The sequence below is a fragment of the Coregonus lavaretus genome, assembly GCF_964263955.1.
Source record: "Coregonus lavaretus genome assembly, contig: HAP1_SCAFFOLD_3917, whole genome shotgun sequence".
Classification (NCBI taxonomy): Eukaryota; Metazoa; Chordata; class Actinopteri; order Salmoniformes; family Salmonidae; genus Coregonus; species Coregonus lavaretus.
This window is the reverse complement of record NW_028165593.1, coordinates 5,210-29,378: the sequence shown is the minus strand read 5'-3', so window position 1 is coordinate 29,378 and position 24,169 is coordinate 5,210. Positions and strand designations below refer to the sequence as shown.

At 41.6% G+C, this 24,169-nt stretch overlaps 1 protein-coding gene across 1 annotated transcript in view; it reads right to left on the bottom strand.

The window, feature by feature from the left end:
• The window catches only part of LOC311115696 (uncharacterized protein), a gene marked incomplete at both ends in the record, with an annotated part of 44,164 nt that extends 21,056 nt beyond the window's left edge, over positions 1–23,108 (bottom strand). Inside the window, 5 exons of the mRNA XM_084190848.1 lie at positions 8,880–9,053; positions 16,824–16,997; positions 20,544–20,717; positions 22,708–22,881; positions 23,095–23,108. Coding sequence (XP_084046974.1) covers positions 8,880–9,053; positions 16,824–16,997; positions 20,544–20,717; positions 22,708–22,881; positions 23,095–23,108 — 710 coding nt within the window. The remainder of the gene's footprint in view (positions 1–8,879; positions 9,054–16,823; positions 16,998–20,543; positions 20,718–22,707; positions 22,882–23,094) is intronic.
• Positions 23,109–24,169: the final 1,061 nt, after the last annotated feature.

Genomic DNA, 24,169 nt, shown 5'->3' with positions numbered 1-24,169 from the left:
GTGACTTGATTTCCTGGTCGCTGATTTTCAGTTGAAACTCTGTGCACTTTTCCTTTTTTTATGATAAACTTTGTATATTATTTCCAAAGGAACACATACAATAACAAATAGCAGCAGGAATGGTTATACAGCTAGAGACACAATAATGTAAAAATATATATCAGAACAAATAGCAGCAGGAATGGTTATACAGCTAGAGACACAATACTGTTAAAATATATATCAGAACAAATAGCAGCAGGAATGGTTATATAGCTAGAGACACAATACTGTTAAAATATATATCAGAACAAATAGCAGCAGGAATGGTTATACAGCTAGAGACACAATACTGTTAAAATATATATCAGAACAAATAGCAGCAGGAATGGTTATGCAGCTAGAGACACAATACTGTTAAAATATATATCAGAACAAATAGCAGCAGGAATGGTTATACAGCTAGAGACACAATACTGTTAAAATATATATCAGTATATTATGGAAACTAGTTATTGCAGATAAATACAATTATAATAAACCACATATACAAAATGTGTTGTTTCGCTAGCCCCATGGATCCTAGCAGTGGATAGTTCTGAATAAATGATATCTATAAAAGTGCTGATCCAATGAGGTGTGGTGGTTGCCATCTTAGTTCCAACATCTTTTTAGCTGCTGTCCAACCTGACAACATTATACGTCTTTGCTGTAATGACAGTGGTGAATTATCATTCTGTAATAACAGTTTGGGGGAACAAGGTATGAGGATACCTCTTTCCAAAACATGTCCCCTGGTCACTCCCAGTACATATGATTAAAGGAGCCCAAGGCACCTTGATTACATAGATCACACAGAGGAGCGGTTGTGATTTCTATTAAATGATGTTTTCTAGGTGGAAGGTTTACCCTGTGTATGAGATTAAAATGTATCAGCTGATGATTAGGATTGTTAGATGAACCCACTAAGTTCCTGATGAACTCAACTGGTGAGCCTCTTTAGCAGCTAGTTCCATGGACACACTGATTTCAATGTCCTTTGCCAAGGTCAGATGACTTTCAGTCAACAGTCTCTTTTGTGTAGCTTCACTCCGTAGCCCACATACTAGTCTGTCTCTAATGATGTCATTTAGAACAGCATTAAACTCAGTGTTCTGGTAGTTTCTTTAATGCAGCAGCAAACATTGTTATTTATTCTCCCTCTTCCTGATGTCTCCTGTGGAACCTGAACCTATCAGCATTAACTAGTGGTTCTGGTGAAAAATGTCCTTTAAGTATCTCCACAATATCCCCAATACGTCTTATTACCTGTTCTGTCTGGCTGTAGCAGGCTGCCTAGTAAATTAAATGTGTTTGGCCCCATTACACTAAAACATGTAGGTACAATGTTGTCCTCATCCATGTCATTTACAAGAACAAAATATTCAAATCGTTCTGTATATGAACTCCACTGCTCAATAATTTCATCAAACTGTCCAATGTTTCCAACAATTCCAGCCATTTTTCATTTCTCAATAGGCTCCTGATTGTCACTCACTTCAATATTGTCCTCAACCACAGCAATATTTTCCTCAGTCACGTGATCTTCATTCCCTTCACTCACTGACATTTCCTCCTAAATTCGCTCATTTAGCAGATTTAATTAAAAGGTTTGTCTTCACAGTTGAATAAATGTCCTCCCTTTTAATCACGTTGTTTTCCCGCTCCGATGTCCGTCTCGAGTCCTTTTCTGCTGACCATGACGATGTTAACTCCAGTGGTGGAAAAAGTACCAAATATCATACTTGAGTAAAAGTAAAGATCCCTTAATAGAAAATGACTCAACTAAAAGTGAAAGTCACCCAGTAAAATACTACTTGAGTAAAAGTCTAAAAGTATTTGGTTTTAAATATACTTATGTATCAAAAGTAAATGTAATTGCTAAAATATACTTAAGTATCAAAAGTAAAAGTACAAGTATAAATAATTTCAAATTCCTTACATAAAGCAAACCAGACGATTTTCTTGTTTTTTTAATTTACGTTCAGCCAGAGGCACACTCCAACACTCAGACAATTTACAAACAAAGCATTTGTGTTTACTGAGTCCCCCAGATCAGAGGCAGTAGGGATGTTCTCTTGATAAGTTTGTGAATTGGACCATTTTCTGTCAAAATGTAACAAGTACTTTTGGGTGTCAGGGAAAATTTATGGAGTAAAAAGTACATTATTTTCTTTAGGAATGTAGTGAAGTGAAAGTAAAAGTAATCAAAAATATGAATAGTAAAGTAAAGTACAGATACCCCCCAAAAAACTACTTAAGTAGTACTTTAAAGTATTTTTACTTAAGTACTTTACACCACTGGTTAACGCTCTTTCTTAGCTAGCTCGACTATGCACTTGCCTCTGCTAGCAATAAACTGTGCTAACATTAGCCTAGACTGGACCACAGAAATTAACAGTTTTAAACAGTTGTAAAAACCCACTTCTTCCAGACAGAATAGTTCCTGTAGATTCAGACTTACTCATCGCCAATCTTTTGTTATGTCTCGTGGGTTTAATAACCACGTCTTTATAACAATTCAATAATGATGAGACGGGAGACAGGAATCAGATCAACCATTTATCTGGAACGTGATCATCTCAACACATACAAACCCCCATGATGTTCTGCGGCACAACCCCAATATACAACAAATACATAGATAAGTAAATGGACACTAAACAAAACTCATAGAGGAATTTAAATTTTCAGTTGTAGAAAGTAGGGCCATGGGATAGGGTCAGAAAGGTCAGTATGTTTGATAACTGGATGTTTGATAACAGTATGTTTGATAACTGGTTACAGAGGTGACATAACAAGCATAAGGTCCATTATAACACAGTGAAGTAGAGGTGGGAGCTAAAAGCATACATGGACAGTGAGACGGTGTGAGGAGGTCAGGGGTGAAACACTAGATCAGGACAGGTAGAAATGGCAGGGCTGGAAATAGACACAGAGACACATTCTGATCATGGCTCAGACCTGACCTGAGACACCCAAACAAAAGATGCCATAGCAAAGTCCTGTCCAGTAGGCTATATGGGATTTCCTTTCATCAAAATCCAACAAATGGAAATGTGTCCAGTGTGTGTGTGTCCAGTGTGTGTGTGTGTGTGTGTGTCCTGTGTGTGTTTGTCCAGTGTGTGTGTGTGTGTGTCCAGTGTGTGTGTCCTGTGTGTGTGTGTGTTCAATGTGTGTGTGTTCAGTGTGTGAGTGTGTGTGCGTGTGTGTGTTTCCTGTGTGTGTGTGTGTGTGTGTGTGTGTCAAGTGTGTGTCTGTCCAGTGTGTGTGTGTGTGTGTCCTGTGTGTGTGTGTGTGTGTGTGTGTGTGTGTGTGTGTGTGTGTCCTGTGTGTGTTTGTCCAGTGTGTGTGTGTGTTCAGTGTGTGTGTGAGTTCAGTGTGTGTGTGTGTGTGTGTGTGTGTGTGTCCATTGGGTGTGTTTGTGTCCAGTGTGTGTGTGTGTCATGCGTGTGTGTATATGTTTGTGTGTTCAGTGTGTGTGTCCAGTGTGTGTGTGTTCAGTGTGTGTCCAGTGTGTGTGTGTTCAGTGTGTGTTAAGTGTGTGTGTGTGTTTTCAGTGTGTGTGTTCAGTGTGTGTGCAGTGTGTCCAGTGTGTCCAGTGTGTGTGTGTTCAGTGTGTGTGTGTGTGTCCAGTGTGTGTGTGTGACCAGTGTGTGTGTGTGTGTGTGTGTGTGTGTGTGTGTGTGTTGGTGTCCAGTGTGTGTGTGTGTGTTTGTGTGTGTCCAGTATGTTTGTGTGTCCAGTGTGTGTGTATCCAGTGTGTGTGTGTGTCCAGTGTGTGTGTCCTTTATGTGTGTGTGCGTCCTGTGTGTGTGTGTGTGTGTCCAGTGTGTGTGTGTCCAGTGTGTGTGTTCAGTGTGTGTGTGTTTGTGTCCAGTGTGTGTGTGTGTGTGTGTGTGTGTCCAGTGTGTGTGTGTGTGTGTCCAGTGTGTGTGTTCAGTGTGTGTGTGTTTGTGTCCAGTGTGTGTGTGTGTGTGTGTGTGTGTCCAGTGTGTATGTGTGTGTGTCCAGTGTGTGTGTTCAGTGTGTGTGTGTTTGTGTCCAATGTGTGTGTGTGTGTGTGTGTGTGTGTGTGTGTGTGTGTCCTTGGTGTGTGTGTGTGTGTCCAGTGTGTGTGTGTTTGTGTGTGTGTTTGTGTCCAGTGTGTGTGTGTTTGTGTCCAGTGTGTGTGTTTGTATGTCCAGTGTGTGTGTGTTTGTGTCCAGTGTGTGTGTGTGTGTGTGTGTGTGTGTGTGTATCCAGTGTGTGTGTGTCCAGTGTGTTTGTGTCCAGTGTGGGTGTGTCCAGTGTGTGTGTGTGTGTATCCAGTGTGTGTGTGTGCAGTGTGTATGTGTGTGTCCTGTGTGTGTGTCTGTGTGTAATGTGTGTGTGTCCAGTGTGTGTGTGTCATGCGTGTGTGTGTGTGTGTGTCATGCGTGTGTGTGTTTTCAGTGTGTGTGTGCCCAGTTTGTGTGTTCAGTGTGTGTGTGTTCAGTGTGTGTCCAGTGTATGTGTGTGATTGTGTTTGTGTGTGTGTGATGTGTGTGTGTCCAGTGTGTGTGTGTGTGTCATTCGTGTGTGTGTGTGTCCAGTGTGTGTGTGTGATTGTGTGTTCAGTGTGTGTGTGTTAAGTGTGTGTGTGTGTGTGTGAATCCTCTGTTTGTATGTGTGTGTGTCCAGTGTGTGTATGTGGATGCGTGTCCAGTGTGTGTGTGTGTTCAGTGTTTGTGTGTGTGTGTGTGTGTGTGTGTCAAGTGTGTGTGTGTGTGAATCCTGTGTGTGTATGTGTGTGTGTGTCCAGTGTGTGTGTGTGTAGATGCAAGTCCAGTGTGTGTGTGTGATCAGTGTGTGTGTGTGTGTGTGTGTGTGTGTGTGTCAAGTGTGTGTGTGTGTGTGTGTGTCCAGTGTGTGTGTGTCCAGTGTGTGTGTGTGTCCAGTGTGTGTGTTCTTTGTCTGTGTGTGTGTGTGTTCTATGTGTGTGTGTGTGTCCAGTGTGTGTGTGTGTCCAGTGTGTGTGTGTGTCCAGTGTGTGTTTGTGTTTGTGTGTCCAGGTTGTGTGAGTGTGAGTGTGTATCCAGTGTGTTTGTGTGTGTGTGTTCAGGATGTGTGTGTCCTGTGTGTGTGTGTGTGTATCCAGTGTGTGTGTGTCCAGTGTGTTTGTGTCCAGTGTGGGTGTGTCCAGTGTGTGTGTGTGTGTATCCAGTGTGTGTGTGTGCAGTGTGTATGTGTGTGTCCTGTGTGTGTTTGTCCAGTGTGTGTGTGTGTCCAGTGTGTGTGTGTGTCCAGTGTGTGTGTCTGTGTGTAATGGGTGTGTGTCCAGTGTGTGTGTGTGTGTCATGCGTGTGTGTGTGTGTGTCATGCGTGTGTGTGTGTTCAGTATGTGTGTGCCCAGTTTGTGTGTTCAGTATGTGTGTGTCCTGTGTTTGTTCAGTGTGTGTGTGTCCAGTGTGTGTCCAGTGTGTGTGTGTGATTGTGTGTGTGTGTGTTTGATGTGTGTGTGTCCAGTGTGTGTGTGTGTGTGTCATGCGTGTGTGTGTGTGTGTGTGTCCAGTGTGTGTGTGTGATTGTGTTTTCAGTGTGTGTGTGTTAAGTGTGTGTGTGTGTGTGTGTGAATCCTGTGTGTGTATGTGTGTGTGTCCAGTGTGTGTATGTGGATGCGTGTCCAGTGTGTGTGTGTGTTCAGTGTTTGTGTGTGTGTGTGTGTCAAGTGTGTGTGTGAATCCTGTGTGTGTATGTGTCCAGTGTGTGTGTGTGGATGCGTGTCCAGTGTGTGTGTGTGTTCAGTGTGTGTGTGTGTGTGTGTGTGTGTGTGTCAAGTGTGTGTGTGTGTGTCCAGTGTGTGTTTGTGTTTGTGTGTCCAGTTTGTGTGAGTGGGTATCCAGTGTTTTTGTGTGTGTGTGTTCAGGATGTGTGTGTCCTGTGTGTGTGTGTGTGTGTGTGTCCAGTGTGTGTGTCCAGTGTGTGTGTGTTTGTTTCCAGTGTGTGTGTGTGTGTGTGTGTGTGTGTGTGTGTGTGTGTCCAATGTGTATGTGTCCAGTGTGTGTGTGTGTGTGTGTCCAGTGTGTGTTTGAGTGTGTCCAGTGTGTGTGTGTGTGTGTGTGTGTGTCCAATGTGTGTGTGTCCAGTGTGTGTGTGTGTGTGTGTGTATCCAGTGTGTGTGTGTGTGTGTCCTGTGTGTGTGTGTGTCCAGTGTGTGTTTGTGTTTGTGTGTCCAGTGTGTGTGAGTGTGAGTGTGTATCCAGTGTGTTTGTGCGTGTGTGTTCAGGATGTGTGTGTCCTGTGTGTGTGTGTGTGTGTCCAGTGTGTGTGTGTTTGTGTCCAGTGTGTGTGTGTGTGTGTGTCCAGTGTGTGTGTGTTTGTGTCCAGTGTGTGTGTTTGTGTGTGTCCAGTGTGTGTGTGTGTGTGTGTGTGTCCAATGTGTGTGTCTCCAGTGTGTGTGTGTGTGTGTGTCCAGTGTGTGTGTGTGTGTGTGTCCAGTGTGTGTGTGTGTCCAGTGTGTGTTTTTGTGTTTGTGTGTCCAGTGTGTGTGAGTGTGAGTGTGTATGCAGTGGGTTTGTGTGTGTTCAGGATGTGTGTGTCCTGTGTGTGTGTGTGGGTGTCCAGTTTGTGTGTCCAGTGTGTGTGTGTTTGTGTCCAGTGTGTGTGTGTGCGTGTGTCCAGTGTGTGTGTGTGTGTGTGTCCAATGTGTGTGTGTCCAGTGTGTGTGTGTGTGTGTCCAGTGTGTGTTTGTGTGTGTCCAGTGTGTGTGTGTCCAGTGTGTGTTTGTGTTTGTGTGTCCAGTGTGTGTGTCCAATATGTTTGTGTGTGTCCAGTGTGTGTGTGTGTGTGTGTGTGTGTGTGTTTGTGTGTCCAGCGTGTGTGTGTGTGTGTGTCCTGTGTGTGTCCAGTGTGTGTGTATGTGTGTGTGTATGTGTGTGTGTGTCCAATGTGTGCGTGTGAGTGTCCTGTGTGTGTGTCCAGTGTGTGTGAGTGTGTGTCCCCAGTGTGAGTGTGTGTGTGTGTCCAGTGTTTGTGTGTCCAGTGTTTGTGTGTGTCCAGTGTGTGTGTGTGTGTCCAGTGTGTGTTTGTCCAGTGTGTGTTTGTGTGTATCCAGTGTTTTTGTTTGTCTAGTGTATGTGTCCAGTGTGTAGGTGTGTGTGTGTGTGTGTGTGTGTCCAGCGTGTGTGTGTGTGTCCTGTGTGTTTCCAGTGTGTGTGTATGTGTGTGTGTCCAATGTGTGTGTGTGTGTGTCCTGTGTGTGTCCAGTGTGTGTGTGTCCAGTGTTGTGTGTGTCCTGTGTGTGTATGTGTGTGTACACACACGGGACACACACACACTGGACACACACACACTGGACACACACACACAGACACACACTCACACTGGACACACACAGGACACACACACACACACGCTGGACACACACACACACACACACACACTAGACATACACACACATATTGGGCACACACTCCAGTGTGTTTGTGTGTGAGTGTGAGTGTGTATCCAGTGTGTTTGTGTGTGTGTGTTCAGGATGTGTGTGTGTGTGTGTCCAGTGTTTGTGTCCAATGTGTCAGTGTGTGTGTGTGTTCAGTGTGTTAAAGTTACTGAGGAACCCCAAACATCATGAACCCTAAACCCTGGATAGAGGGGCTCAGTGAATGTGGAGTGGATTGTGTTCAGGTGGGTCAGTGTGTCAGAGGAGACTCTGTAGAAGGACAGAGTGCCGGCTGGCCAGTCCAGATACACTCCTACTCTGTGGGAGCTGGAGGAGGGGACGTCTATGGTAGTGGACTTATTATTGTGACAGGCAGAGTAACTGTAGTCAGAGCAGAACAGACTCCAGGACTTGTCATTGCATCCAATCTCACAGTCATTACCCCCTCCTCTCCTGCTGATTCCTTTATATGTCACTCCTATAACAGCCATGTCCCCACTCCACTCTACCTCCCAGTAACAGCGCCCAGTCAGACCCTCTCTACACAGCACCTGTCTCCAGTCCTCAAATCTCTCTGGGTGATCAGGATACGGCTGCTCCTCTGTCCTACATGTCACTTTCTGTTCTCCTCAGACAGAGAGAGGAATCTGTTTACTGTGTTTAGGTCCAGTGTGAGATCACAGACATCTGATGGATGAAACCAGACACAATATTAGAAATCATCATCATTCACATTAGAATGTTAACTCACTTTTCACTAATTCATTTAATGTAGATGTTTCTAGGTATCAAAAGGAGAAGTTAAGGTAACTTGAGATTTGTTCAATGATCATATGTTATACTGTATGGTAACACACACACACTGGACACACATACACATCCTGAACACACACACACACACACACTTACACTGAACACACACACACACACACACACACACACTGGACACACACACACATCCTGAACACACACACAGGAACGCGCCACACACACACACACATTGTCAAAGCAACTCTTTGTAAACTTTGGTGTCCCTGATTTGTGCTTCTGTACAACTACAGCTGATATTTAATATGACCAAGTAAGTAATGATGGTGGTCTTTGACTTTGACTTCACTTGAATTAAGACTTAATCTTAGTCATATTCTTCACAGCAGTCAACACTCACATTTTCTAAGTCCAGGTTTCATTGTGTTCTCTCCACCATGTTCCACACTGTAGCAGTAAGCAGAAGAACAGACAGTCATTGAGGGATACACCTGAACTCACACACACACACACACACACACACACACACACACACACACACACACACACACACACACACACACACACACACACACACACACACACACACAGTCTTTATATAACTTAGTCCAAGTGGTGGTCAGAATGTTTGTCTTAACTAGCCTGATAACTTCAACATGTCTGATATGAACATTGACATGAACCCTCTACATACTTGAGTTTCTCCAGTCTGCAGTGTGGATCCTCCAGTCCAGCAGAGAGCAGTCTGACTCCTGAGTCTCCTGGGTGATTGTAGCTCAGGTCCAGCTCTCTCAGGTGTGAGGGGTTTGACTTCAGAGCTGAGACCAGAGAAGCACAGCCTTCCTCTGTGACTAGACAGCCTGACAGCCTGCAAAGAGTCAATCATATTAAAACCACACTGCTATTCTTTGGTGGTGAAAATAGTGGCAGTATATTTTTTTCTACATATTAAGATACATCAGTGTCCTTAAACCTGCCATATCTATTCATAAATGAATGTTTCATTATTGGAAATGACAAATTATCAAAGTATTGCTTGTAGATAGAAAAATGCATATTACAAATATTTGAGTAGACTGACCAGAGCAGTTTAAAAAGCAGTATCAGTCAAAAGACAGACAGTGAGGTATCAGATTTAGATTGTATTGAGTATACAGTCCACACCATATCTAGTTTGACAGTGAAGATAACATTTTAAATGTAGCTCTATACTCCAGCATTTTTTTTTAGATAAAATGTTTTATATGAGGTGACAGTATATAATGTCACCTTTTATTTGAGGGTATTTTAATACATATCCGTTTCACCATTTAGAAATGAAAGCACTTTCTGTATCTAGTCGCCCCATTTGAAGAAGTCATAACTATTTTGACCAATTCACTTATAGTGTATTAAAGTAGTCAAAAGTTGAGTATTTGGTCCCAAACTCGTTGGTTGCATTTGCAGTTTGTTTTGGTTGTGTTTTGGGTTATGTTTTGCCCGATAGTAACTGAATGGTGGATGATGACTGGAGTAATTTTCTGTCTAAGTGAGTAGATAACATGTTTCTAAACACTACTAAATTAATCCTAATGATGCCATGATTAAGAAAAATAATGAATGAATCATGAATAATAATGAGTGAGAAAGTTACAGAGGCTACAACAAAACATGCTAACCTCTCACCATTACCAATAACAGAGGGGGTATGATCCTTGTTCCTCTGTAACTTTCTCATTCATCATCACTCACGATTCATTCATGATTATTCATAATCATGGTAGTATCCATATGAACGTAGAAGTGTTCAGAAACATCTTCTATTTTTACTGACAATACAAGTGAAGTGACTCCAAAATGACAGGACATTATTCACCATTCAGTTTCTATTGGGAAAAACATCATCTAAAACACAACCAAGACAAACTGCAAATGCATTCAACAAGTTTGTAGAATCACAAGCTTGATGTAATCACTGCAGGCAAAGAATATTGGACCAAACACTAAACTTTTGACTAAATTAATTTGTCTAAATAATTATGACTTTTTCAAATGGGAGAACTACATAATAAAGTACTTTCATTTCTAAACGGTAAAATATACAGTGAGGGAAAAAAGTATTTGATCCCCTGCTGATTTTGTACGTTTGCCCACTGACAAAGACATGATCAGTCTATAATTTTATTGGTAGGTTTATTTGAACAGTGAGAGACAGAATAACAACAAAAAAATCCGGAAAAACACATGTCAAAAATGTTATAAATTGATTTGCATTTTAATGCGGGAAATAAGTATTTGACCCCTCTGCAAAACATGACTTAGTACTTGGTGGCAAAACCCTTGTTGGCAATCACAGAGGTCAGACGTTTCTTGTAGTTGGCCACCAGGTTTGCACACATATCAGGAGGGATTTTGTCCCACTCCTCTTTGCAGATCTTCTCCAAGTCATTAAGGTTTCGAGGCTGACGTTTGGCAACTCGAACCTTCAGCTCCCTCCACAGATTTTCTATGGGATTAAGGTCTGGAGACTGGCTAGGCCAATCCAGGACCTTAATGTGCTTCTTCTTGAGCCACTCCTTTGTTGCCTTGGCCGTGTGTTTTGGGTCATTGTCATGCTGGAATACCCATCCACGACCCATTTTCAATGCCCTGGCTGAGGGAAGGAGGTTCTCACTCAAGATTTGATGCGGTGAAGTTGTCCTGTCCCCTTAGCAGAAAAACACCCCCAAAAGCATAATGTTTCCACCTCCATGTTTGAGGGTGGGGATGGTGTTCTTGAGGTCATAGGCAGCATTTCTCCTCCTCCAAACACGGCGAGTTGAGTTGATGCCAAAGAGCTGGATTTTGGTCTCATCTGACCACAACCCTTTCACCCAGTTCTCCTCTGAATCATTCAGATGTTCATTGGCAAACTTCAGACGGCCATGTATATGTGCTTTCTTGAGCAGGGGGACCTTGCGGGCACTGCAGGATTTCAGTCCTTCACGGCGTAGTGTGTTACCAATTGTTTTCTTGGTGACTATGGTCCCAGCTGCCTTGAGATCATTGACAAGATCCTCCCGTGTAGTTCTGGGCTGATTCCTCACCGTTCTCATGATCATTGCAACTCCACGAGGTGAGATCTTGCTTGGAGCCCCAGGCCGAGGGAGATTGACAGTTCTTTTGTGTTTCTTCCATTTGCGAATAATCGCACCAACTGTTGTTACCTTCTCACCAAGCTGCTTGGCGATGGTCTTGTAGCCCATTCCAGCCTTGTGTAGGTCTACAATCTTGTCCCTGACATCCTTGAAGAGCTCTTTGGTCTTGGCCATGGTGGAGAATTTGGAATCTGATTGATTGATTGCTTCTGTGGACAGGTGTCTTTTATACAGGTAACAAGCTGAGATTAGGAGCACTCCCTTTAAGAGTGTGCTCCTAATCTCAGCTCGTTACCTGTATAAAAGACACATGGGAGCCAGAAATCTTTCTGATTGAGAGGGGGTCAAATACTTATTTCCCTCATTAAAATGCAAATCAATTTATAACATTTTTGACATGCGTTTTTCTGGATTTTTTTGTTGTTATTCTGTCTCTCACTGTTCAAATAAACCTACCATTAAAATTATAGACTGACCATTTCTTTGTCAGTGGGCAAATGTACAAAATCAGCAGGGGATCAAATACTTTTTTCCCTCACTGTATATGTATGAAAATCTTTAAATAAAAGGTGACATTCTGTACTGTTGCATAATATGAAACATTGTATCTAAAAACCAAATGTAAAACTGTAAGCTTCACTGTCCAAACACATATGGTGTGGACTATGTGTGCCTGGTAAACACATGTGGATCTGGTGAACAGTTATCACTTGTTGACCAACTACAGGAATACTGACCTCAGAGTCTCCAGTTTACAGTGGGGATTCCACAGTCCAGCAGAGAGCAGCTTCACTCCTGAATCCTTCAGGTCATTGTTACTCAGATCCAGCTCTCTCAGGTGTGAGGGGTTTGAACTCAGAGCTGAGACCAGAGAAGCACAGCCTTCCTCTGTGACTAGACAGATTGACAGCCTGCAAGAGTAAAATCACACTGCTAATCTTCTGTGGTGAAAATATATTTTTTCAACATTTTCAGATACAGTGGGGAAAAAAAGTATTTAGTCAGCCACCAATTGTGCAAGTTCTCCCACTTAAAAAGATGAGAGAGGCCTGTAATTTCCATCATAGGTACACGTCAACTATGACAGACAAAATGAGGAAAAAAAATACAGAAAACCATATTGTAGGAATTTTTATGAATTTATTTGCAAATTATGGTGGAAAATAAGTATTTGGTCAATAACAAAAGTTTCTCAATACTTTGTTATATACCCTTTGTTGGCAATGACACAGGTCAAACGTTTTCTGTAAGTCTTCACAAGGTTTTCACACACTGTTGCTGGTATTTTGGCCCATTCCTCCATGCAGATCTCCTCTAGAGCAGTGATGTTTTGGGGCTGTCGCTGGGCAACACAGACTTTCAACTCCCTCCAAAGATTTTCTATGGGGTTGAGATCTGGAGACTGGCTAGGCCACTCCAGGACCTTGAAATGCTTCTTACGAAGCCACTTCTTCGTTACCCGGGCGGTGTGTTTGGGATCATTGTCATGCTGAAAGACCCAGCCACGTTTCATCTTCAATGCCCTTGCTGATGGAAGGAGGTTTTCACTCAAAATCTCCCGATACATGGCCCCATTCATTATTTCCTTTACACGGATCAGTCGTCCTGGTCCCTTTGCAGAAAAACAGCCCCAAAGCATGATGTTTCCACCCCCATGCTTCACAGTAGGTATGGTGTTCTTTGGATGCAACTCAACATTCTTTGTCCTCCAAACACGACGAGTTGAGTTTTTTTTTCTATTTTGGTTTCATCTGACCATATGACATTCTCCCAATCCTCTTCTGGATCATCCAAATGCACTCTAGCAAACTTCAGACGGGCCTGGACATGTACTGGCTTAAGCAGGGGGACACGTCTGGCACTGCAGGATTTGAGTCCCTGGCGGCGTAGTGTGTTACTGATGGTAGGCTTTGTTACTTTGGTCCCAGCTCTCTGCAGGTCATTCACTAGGTCCCCCCGTGTGGTTCTGGGAGTTTTGCTCACCGTTCTTGTGATCATTTTGACCCCACGGGGTGAGATCTTGCGTGGAGCCCCAGATCGAGGGAGATTATCAGTGGTCTTGTATGTCTTCCATTTCCTAATAATTGCTCCCACAGTTGATTTATTCAAACCAAGCTGCTTACCTATTGCAGATTCAGCCTTCCCAGCCTGGTGCAGGTCTACAATTTTGTTTCTGGTGTCCTTTGACAGCTCTTTGGTCTTGGCCATAGTGGAGTTTGGAGTGTGACTGTTTGAGGTTGTGGACAGGTGTCTTTTATACTGATAACAAGTTCAAACAGGTGCCATTAATACAGGTAACGAGTGGAGGACAGAGGAGCCTCTTAAAGAAGAAGTTACAGGTCTGTGAGAGCCAGAAATCTTGCTTGTTTGTAGGTGACCAAATACTTATTTTCCACCATAATTTGCAAATAAATTCATAAAAAATCCTACAATGTGATTTTCTGGATTTCTTTTTCTCCATTTGTCGGTCATAGTTGACGTGTAGCTATGATGAAAATTACAGGCCTCTCTCATCTTTTTAAGTGGGAGAACTTGCACAATTGGTGGCTGACTAAATACTTTTTTTCCCCACTGTACATCAGAGTCCTGAAACCTGCCATATCTATTCATAATTCAATGTATCATTATTAGAAATGACAAATTATCATAATATTGCTTGTAGAGAGAAAAATATGTATAGTACAAATATTTGAGTAGACTGACCAGACCAGTTTAAAAAGCAGTATCAGTCAAAAGACACACAGTGAGGTATCAGATTTAGATTGTATTGAGTATAGAGTCCACACCACATCTATTTTGACAGTGAAGCTAACATTTTAAATGTGGCTCTGTACTCCAGCATTTTGGATTTCAGATGAAATGTTTCATATGAGGTGACAGTATATAATGTCACATTTTATTTGAGGATATTTTAATACATATCTGTTTCAACATTTAGAAATGAAAGCACTTTATGTATCTAGTCCCCCCATTTGAAGAAGTCATAAGTATTCTGACCAATTCACTTATAGTGCATTAAAGTAGTCAAAAGTTGAGTATTTGGTCCCAAACTCGTTGGTTGCATTTGCAGTTTGTTTTGGTTGTGTTTTGGGTTATGTTTTGCCCAATAGTAACTGAATGGTGGATGATGACTGGAGTAATTTTCTGTCTAAGTGAGTAGATAACATGTTTCTAAACACTACTAAATTAATCCTAATGATGCCATGATTAAGAAAAATAATGAATGAATCATGAATAATAATGAGTGAGAAAGTTACAGAGGCTACAACAAAACATGCTAACCTCTCACCATTACCAATAACAGAGGGGGTATGATCCTTGTTCCTCTGTAACTTTCTCATTCATCATTATTCACGATTCATATATGATTATTCATAATCATGGTAGCATCCACATGAACGTAGAAGTGTTCAGAAACATATTCTATTCTTACTGACAATACAAGTGAAGTGACTCCAAAATGACAGGACATTATTCACCATTCAGTTTCTATCAGGAAAAACATCATCCAAAACACAACCAAGACAAACTGCAAATGCTTTCAACAAGTTTGTAGAATCACAAGCTTGATGTAATCACTGTGGGTAAGGAATATGGGACCAAATTCTAAACTTATGACTACTTTAAAACAATATAAGTGAATATGTCCAAATTATTACGACATATACAAATGGGAGTACTAGATACATAAAGTGCTTTCATTTCTAAACAGTAACACAGATATGTATGAAAATATCCTCAAATAAAAGGTGACATTATATACTGTCGCCTAATATGAAACATTATATCTCAAATCCAAAATGATGGAGTATAGCACCAAATGTTAAACTGTAAGCTTCACTGTCCAAACACATATGGTGTGGACTATGTGTGCCTGGTAAACACATGTGGATCTGGTGAACAGTTATCACTTGTTGACCAACTACAGGAATACTGACCTCAGATTCTCCAGTTTACAGTGGGGATTCCCCAGTCCAGCAGAGAGCAGCTTCACTCCTGTATCCTTCAGGTCATTGTTACTCAGATCCAGCTCTCTCAGGTGTGAGGGGTTTGACCTCAGAGCTGAGACCAGAGAAGAACAGCCTTCCTCTGTGACTAGACAGACTGACAGCCTGCAAAGAGTCAAATCATATTAAAACCACACTGCTATTCTTTGGTGGTGAAAATAGTGGCAGTATATTTTTTCAACATTTTCATTTATACCAGTGTCCTGAAACCTGTCATATATATATCATTATTAGAAAAAATCATAATATTGTGTGTAGAGAGAAAAATGTATAGTACAAATATTTGAGTAGACTGACCAGAGCAGTTTAAAAAGCAGTATCAGTCAAAAGACAGACAGTGAGGTATCAGATTTAGATTGTATTGAGTATACAGTCCACACCATATCTAGTTTGACAGTGAAGCTAACATTTTAAATGTGGCTCTATACTCCATCATTTTGGATTTGAGATGAAATGTTTCATATGAGTTGACAGTATATAATGTCACCTTTTATTTGAGGGTATTTTCATACATATCTGTTTCACCGTTTAGAAATGAAAGGACTTTATGTATCTAGTCCCCCTATTTGAAGAAGTCATAAGTATTCTGACCAATTCACTTATAGTGTATTAAAGTAGTCAAAAGTTTAGTATTTGGTCCCAAACTCGTTGGTTGCATTTGCAGTTTGTTTTGGTTGTGTTTTGGGTTATGTTTTGTCCAATAGTAACTGAATGGTGGATGATGACTGGAGTAATTTTCTGTCTAAGTGAGTAGATAACATGTTTCTAAACACTACTAAATTAATCCTGATGATGACATGATTAAGAAAAATCATGAATGAATCATGAATAATAATGAGTGAGAAAGTTACAGAGGCTACAACAAAACATGCTAACCTCTCACCATTACCAATAACAGAGGGGGTATGATCCTTGTGCCTCTGTAACTTTCTCATTCATCATCATTCACCATTTATTAATGATTATTCATAATCATAGTAGCATCCACATGAGTGTAGAAGTGTTCAGAAACATATTCTATTCTTACTGACAATACAAGTGAAGTGACTCCAAAATGACAGGACATTATTCACCATTCAGTTTCTATTGGGAAAAACATCATCCAAAACACAACCAAGACAAACTGCAAATGTATTCAACAAGTTTGTAGAATCACAAGCTTGATGTAATCCCTGCAGGTAAGGAATATGGGACCAAATACTAAACTTTTGACTAAATGAATTTGTCCAAATAATTACGACTTCTTCAAATGGGAGAACTAGATACATAAAGTGCTTTCGTATCTAAACACTAAAACAGATATGTATGAAAAACCTCAAATAAAAGGTGACATTCTGTACTGTTGCCTAATATGAAACATTCTATCTGAAATCCAAAATGATGGAGCATAGCACCAAATGTAAAACTGTAAGCTTCACTGTCCAAACACATATGGTGTGGACTATGTGTGCCTGGTAAACACATGTGGATCTGGTGAACAGTTATCACTTGTTGACCAACTACAGGAATACTGACCTCAGAGTCTCCAGTTTACAGTGGGAATTCCCCAGTCCAGCAGAGAGCAGCTTCACTCCTGAATCCTTCAGGTCATTGTTACTCAGATCCAGCTCTCTCAGGTGTGAGGGGTTTGACTTCAGAGCTGAGACCAGAGAAGCACAGCCTTCCTCTGTGACTAGACAGCCTGACAGCCTGCAAAGAGTAAAATCATATTAAAACCACACTGCTATTCTTTGGTGGTGAAAATTGTGGCAGTATATTTTTACAACATATTCAGATATATCAGTGTCCTGAAACCCACCCGTTCCATTCATAAATGAATGTATCATTATTAGAAATGATCATAATATTGCTTGTAGAGAGAAAAATGTTTAGTATGAATATTTGAGTAGACTGACCAGAGCAGTTTAAAAAGCAGTATCAGTCAAAAGACAGACAGTGAGGTATCAGATTTACCGTATTTTCCGCACTATAAGGCGCACCGGAGTATAAGCCGCAGCAGCTAAATTGAATGATGTGTACATATATAAGCCGCACTGGACTATAAGCCGCAGGTGTTTTAATGTTTAATTACCATATGTAAGGGTTCGTGCACAGAGGGGATTGTCGGGAAAGAGATGGCTGCTTGAGGAAGCTCCCATTTATTAACATTTCAACAAACAAGTTGCATATTTGCATAACGTATTCCAACAAAATTAGTTAATAGCGTCACAATCATTTAACCACTTAACTTTGGTTATTTTTGAAAAACCTTGAAAAAGTGTGCACATCTTTGAATATTTATCTACATTATAGCCTACAGTAGTACCATAACAAAAAACAAAGTTTACAGCGCTTGACGAGGCAATATCAATGGCTAAATTAAATGTGTTTTTTTTAAAGTGCAAAATAAAGTGCCTGTAACACGACAGTAAGCGCTTAAACCTAAAGTTGCAGCAACACGGCTGCTTAAAATATACGGTAATCAGCCTACCAGAAAAGTCATTAATCCTCGTCTTCATCTTTTAGGCTAAGGTGCAGTACACGGCTGTAACCAGTAAAGTCAAGTCATTAATCCTCATCTCCGTCTTCTTCCTGCGTACTAAAACCACCAAAGTCCTCATCTTCAGTGTCGGAAACGAACAGGCTCAGGGTGGCTTCGTCAGCCACTCTCCTCTCTCCTTCGTTGACGCTCTCAAAACCAACGAACTCCTCTTCGTCACTGTCGGAATCGAACAGCCTCTGAAGGGCCTCAGCTGTGGCGGCGTCCTCCTCTTCATCACGCAGCAGTCCAGCCTTTCGGAACCCGTTAATGATCGTGGATGTTTTGATACTCCTCCACGCTATCAGGATCCACTCGCAACTTTCGCTCAAGTTTGCTTTTCGCATGCGATCAGTTTTGGTGAATGATTTATCGCCGCTAGTCATCCACGCCTCCCACTGAACGCGTAGTGCCACTTTGAACGCACGATTGACACTGATGTCGAGTGGCTGCAGATGCTTCGTTGTGCCCCCAGGAATCACAGCTGGAATCGAGTTTGTGCTCTTGATGGCTGCTTTCACATAATCCGTTATATGGGCCCTCATGCTGTCCAAAACGAGCAAAGCTTTTTTTTGGCGAAAGAATCCTCCAGGGCGCTTGACGTAGCACTCATTCAGCCACTCATTCATTACGCTTTCCATCATCCACCCTTTCTTGTTGACTTTAAAGAAAATGCCGTTCAGGATCTTTTCTTTTGGCATTGTAATCCGCTTAAAAATCACCATTGGCGGAAGCTTTAATCCAGATGCTGTGCAGCCAAGAACACAAGTGAAATTCGTTCTCTCGTGGCCAGTGGTTCTCAACGTGATGGACGATTCACCTTTCTTGTTAACAGTCCTAGTGAGAGGCAGGTCAAACGTCAAAGGCACTTCATCCATATTTATGATCTGGTCCGGTCCGATGGAATATTCCTCTATCATTCTTTGTGTGAATTCGCCGAAGTTTGTTATTTTTTCCTGGTAGTCGGGAGGGAGTTGCTGACACACAGTCGTCCGCGCCCTGATGGAGAGTCCCTTTCGTCTCATAAATCTGAAACACCAGGATGGTCCAACTCTAAAATTTTCAATTTTCATTTCGGTGGCGACTGTTTCAGCTTTCAGTCGGATCTGCACGGTGGAAACACCTCGGCCGTCTGCTCTCTGTGTGTTCACCCAATCTTCAAGAAAGTCTTCAAGTTCGGGCCATCTGCTTTTATTACCTCTGAAAGCTTTTTTTGACTTTTTGCATTGAGACAGTTCTTCCCGCTGGCGTCTCCAACGTCTCACCATTGACTCATTGATGCCAAGGCTACGTGCAGCAGCTCTATTTCCTTCTTTTACAGCCAGATTGACTGCCTTTAACTTAAAAGCTGCATCATATGCATTTCTACGTTTGTTTTCCATAATGAGGGTTTGTGCATGAAAACGTCCTTTGCAAAAACTGTCTCGCTCTCGTAATGTCTGTCTGTCTTGCTCTCGTTCTGTCTCTCGTTCTGTCTCTCGTACCACTCTCGGTTCCACTTTTACTTTTGCGCGCTACCTGTCTCACTCTTTTCCGGCCTCCAGCTTTTCCTGCTGGAGCCCCCGCTTAAAGGTGGGGGGCGCGGACCGGTCATAGAGCCCATAGAGTTAAAGTTGGTGGACTGTAACCTGTAAAATCCATAGATTTAGGAGGTCTTCTAGTGGCCGTTAGCTGTAAAAATCCATAGATTAGCCGCACCGTTATATAAGCCGCAGGGGTCGAAAAATGGGAAAAAAGGCGCGGCTTATAGTCCGAAAATGACGGTAGATTGTATTGAGTATACAGTCCACACCATATCTATTTTGACAGTGAAGCTAACATTTTAAATGTGGCTCTATACTCCAGCATTTTGGATTTGAGATCAAATGTTTCATATGAGGTGACAGTATATAATGTCACCTTTTATTTGAGGGTATTTTAATACATATCTGTTTCACCATTTAGAAATGAAAGCACTTTATGTATCTAGTCCCCCACTTTTGAAGAAGTCATAAGTATTTTGATAAATTCACTCATAGTGTATTAAAGTAGTCAAAAGTTTAGTATTTGGTCCCAAACTCGTTGGTTGCATTTGCAGTTTGTTTTGGTTGTGTTTTGGGTTATGTTTTGCCCGATAGTAACTGAATGGTGGATGATGACTGGAGTAATTTTCTGTCTAAGTGAGTCGATAACATGTTTCTAAACATTACTAAATTAATCCTGATGATGTTATGATTAAGAAAAATCATGAATGAATCATGAATAATAATGAGTGAGAAAGTTACAGAGGCTACAACAAAACATGCTAACCTCTCACCATTACCAATAACAGAGGGGGTATGATCCTGTGTTCAGAAAAGTGTTCAGAAACATCTTCTAATCTTACTGACAATACAAGTGAAGTGACTCCAAAATGACAGGACATTATTCACCATTCAGTTTCTATTGGGAAAAACATCATCCAAAACACAACCAAGACAAACTGCAAATGTATTCAACAAGTTTGTAGAATAACAAGCTTGATATAATCACTGCAGGTAAGGAATATGGGACCAAATAATAAACTTCTGACTAAATGAATTTGTCCAAATAATTACGACTTCTTCAAATGGGAGAACTAGACACATAAAGTGCTTTCGTATCTAAACGGTAAAACAGATATGTATGAAAATATCCTCAAATAAAAGGTGACATTCTGTACTGTTGCCTAATATGAAACCAACTACAGGAATACTGACCTCAGAGTCTCCAGTTTACAGTGGGGATTCCCCAGTCCAGCAGAGAGCAGCTTCACTCCTGAATCCTTCAGGTCATTGTTACTCAGATCCAGCTCTCTCAGGCGTGAGGGGTTTGACTTCAGAGCTGAGACCAGAGAAGCACAGCCTTCCTCTGTGACTAGACAGCCTGACAGCCTGACAAAGAGTAAAATCATATTAAAACCGCACTGACATTCTTTGTTGGTGAAAATATATTTTTTCAACATTTTCAGATACATCAGAGTCCTGAAACCTGCCATATCTATTCATAAATGTATATATACAGTACCAGTCAAAGTTTGAACACACCTACTCATTCAAATTTTTGTTTAGTGTTTTAAAAACTATTTTTTACATTGTAGAATAATAGTGAAGACATCAAAACTATGAAATAACACATATGGCATCACGTAGTAAGCAAAAAAGTGTTAAACAAATTTTCTATATTTTATTTTGTAGATTCTTCAAATAGCCACCCTTTGCCTTGATGACAGCTTTGCACACTCTTGCCATTCTCTCAACCAGCTTCATGAGGTAGTCACCTGGAATGCATTTCAATTAACAGGTGTGCCTTCTTAAAAGTTATTTTGTGGAATTTCTTTCCTTCTAAATGCGTTTGAGCCATTCAGTTGTGCTGTGACAAGGTAGGGGGGGGTATTCAGAAGATAGCCCTATTTGGTAAAAGACCAAGTCCATATTATGTCAAGAACAGCTCAAATAAGCAAAGAGAAACCACAGTCCATCATTACTTTAAGACATGATGGTCATTCAATAAGGAACATTTCAAGAACTTTTAAAGTTTCTTCAAGTGCAGTCGCAAAAAACATCAAGCGCTATGATGAAACTGGCTCTCATGAGGACCGCCACAGGAATGGAAGACCCTGAGTTACCTCTGCTGCAGAGGATAAGTTCATTAGAGTTACCAGCCTCAGAAATTGCAGCCAAATAAATGCATCACAGAGTTCAAGTCACAGACACAGCTCAACATCAACTGTTCAGAGGTGACTGTGTGAATCAGGCCTTCATGGTCGAATTGCCTCAAATAAATCACTACTAAATGACCCCAATAAGAAGAAGAGACTTGCTTGGGCCAAGAATCACGAGCAATGGACATTACACAGGTGGACATTTGTCCTTTGGTCTGGAGTCCAAATTGGAGATTTTTGGTTCCAACCGCCGTGTCTTTGTGAGAAGCGGTGTGGGTGAACTGATGATCTCGGCATGTGTAGTTCCCACCGTAAAGCATAGAGGAGGAGGTGTTATGGTGTGGGGGTGCTTTGCTGGTGACACTGTCTGTGATTTATTTAGAATTCAAGGCATACTTAACCAGCATTGCTACCACAGCATTCTTCAGCGATACGCCATCCCATCTGGTTTGGGCATCGTGGAACTATCATTTGTTTTTCAACAGGACAATGACCCAACACACCTCCAGGCTGTGTAAGGGCTATTTGACCAAGAAGGAGAGTGATGGAGTGCTGCATCAGATGACCTGGCCTCCATAATCACCCGAACTCAACCCAATTGAGATGGGATGAGTTGGACGGCAGAGTGAAGGAAAAGCAGCCAACAAGTGCTCAGCATATGTGGGAACTCCTTCAAGACTGTTGGAAAAGCATTCCAGGTGAAGCTGGTTGAGAGAATGCCAAGAGTGTGCAAAGCTGTCATCAAGACAAAGGGTGGCTATTTGAATTTTTTTATATATAAAATATATTTTCATTTGTTTAACACTTTTTCGGTTACTACATGATTCCATATGTGTTATTTCATAGTTTTGATGTCTTCACTATTATTCTACAATGTAAAAAAATTTAAAAATAAAGAAAAAACCTTGAATGAGTAGGTGTGTCCAAACTTTTGACTGGTACTGTATATAAATGAATTAATGTATCATTATTAACAGTAGATAACATATTTCTAAACACTACTAAATTAATCTTTGTGTGTGTGTGTGTGTCATGTGCGTGTGTCCAGTGTGTGTGTGTGTGTGTGTGTGTGTGTCAAGTGTGTGTATGTGTGTGTCCAGTGTGTGTGTGTGTGTGTGTGTGTGTGTGTGTGTGTGTGTGTGTGTGTGTGTCCAGTGTGTGTGTGTCCAGTGTGTGTCCAGTGTGTGTGTGTGTTCATTGAGTGATACAGGAATACTGACCTCAGAGTCTCCAGTTTACAGTGTGGATCCTCCAGTCCAGCAGAGAGCAGTCTGACTCCTGAGTCTCCTGGGTGATTGTAGCTCAGGTCCAGCTCTCTCAGGTGTGAGGGGTTTGACTTCAGAGCTGAGACCAGAGAAGCACAGCCTTTCTCTGTGACTCCACAGCCTGACAGCCTGCAAAGAGATCATCATGATTTCACAAACACACTGTTAATTTAACACCAGTAGTGTAGAAGGACAATGGCAGATGCATTTGGTTTATTCTCTTAAACAACATATCGATTAATCTTCCGTCTCCTAGAATTGTATGGTCATATTGTTATACTAATGTGAACATCAATGCACTGATTCAGTAAGTTTTTCAATATAATACTATATATTCTATACATATTATAAGACATATATTTCTCTAAACTGAATATTTCTTCCTGATGATTAGTACTTAAATGTCATGTTATGTACTCACAGAGCAGCTCTGGAGGCTTTGACCACTGGCAGCAGCCTCAGAAGACCTTCCTCTGATCTGGAGTATTTCTTCAGGTCAAACACATCCATCTCCTTTTCTGAAGTCAACAACACAAAGACCAGAGCTGACCACTGTGCAGGTGACAGTTTGGTTTCTGAGAGACTTCCTGATTTAAGGAAGCTTTGGATCTCCTCCACTAGAGAATGGTCATTCAGTTCATTCAGACAGTGGAACAGATTGATGCACCTCTCTGGAGAGGGATTCTCCCTGATCTTCTCCTTGATGTACTTGACTGTTTCTTCATGGCTCTGTGAGCTGCTTCTTGTCTTTGTCAGTAGACCTCGTAAGTGCTTCTGATTGGACTCCAGTGAGAGGCCCAGAAGGAAGCGGAGGAACAGGTCCAGGTTTCCTGTCTCACTTTGTAAGGCTTTATCCACAGCACTCTTGTAGACGGTAACTTCAGTAACTTGCGGTTCGGCCATTAGATTCTCATTGTTGTTGATGAATGAGAGGAACACAAATACAGCAGCCAGAAACTCCTGAATGCTCAGATGCACGAAGCAGTACACCTTGTCCTGGTACAGCCCACATACCTCTTTAAATATATGTGTGCACAATCCTGAGTACACTGAGGCTTCATTGACATCAATGCCAGCCTCTTTCAGGTCTTCTTCATAGAAAATCAGATTGCCATTCATAAGCAGGACCTCCTTGACAGAGGGACATGGATGGTGCTGTCAATGGCCTTGTTCACCAGCAGGCAAAATATAATGACGTTTGTACCAACATGCCTGGAGATGGAGCTGTGGAGGGGAGGATGCTGTGAGAAGATATTCTTCACTCTGAACTCCATGGCCATCTGCCTATGTTCTGATGCCACTAGAGGACATGTTAACAGGTTGAGGGTCGGCAATGATACCCAGATCATGAAGTGGAAGAAACAGGCTGAGGTAAGTGTGAGTCTTAAACATATGTAAACACAATCTGATTCAGCCT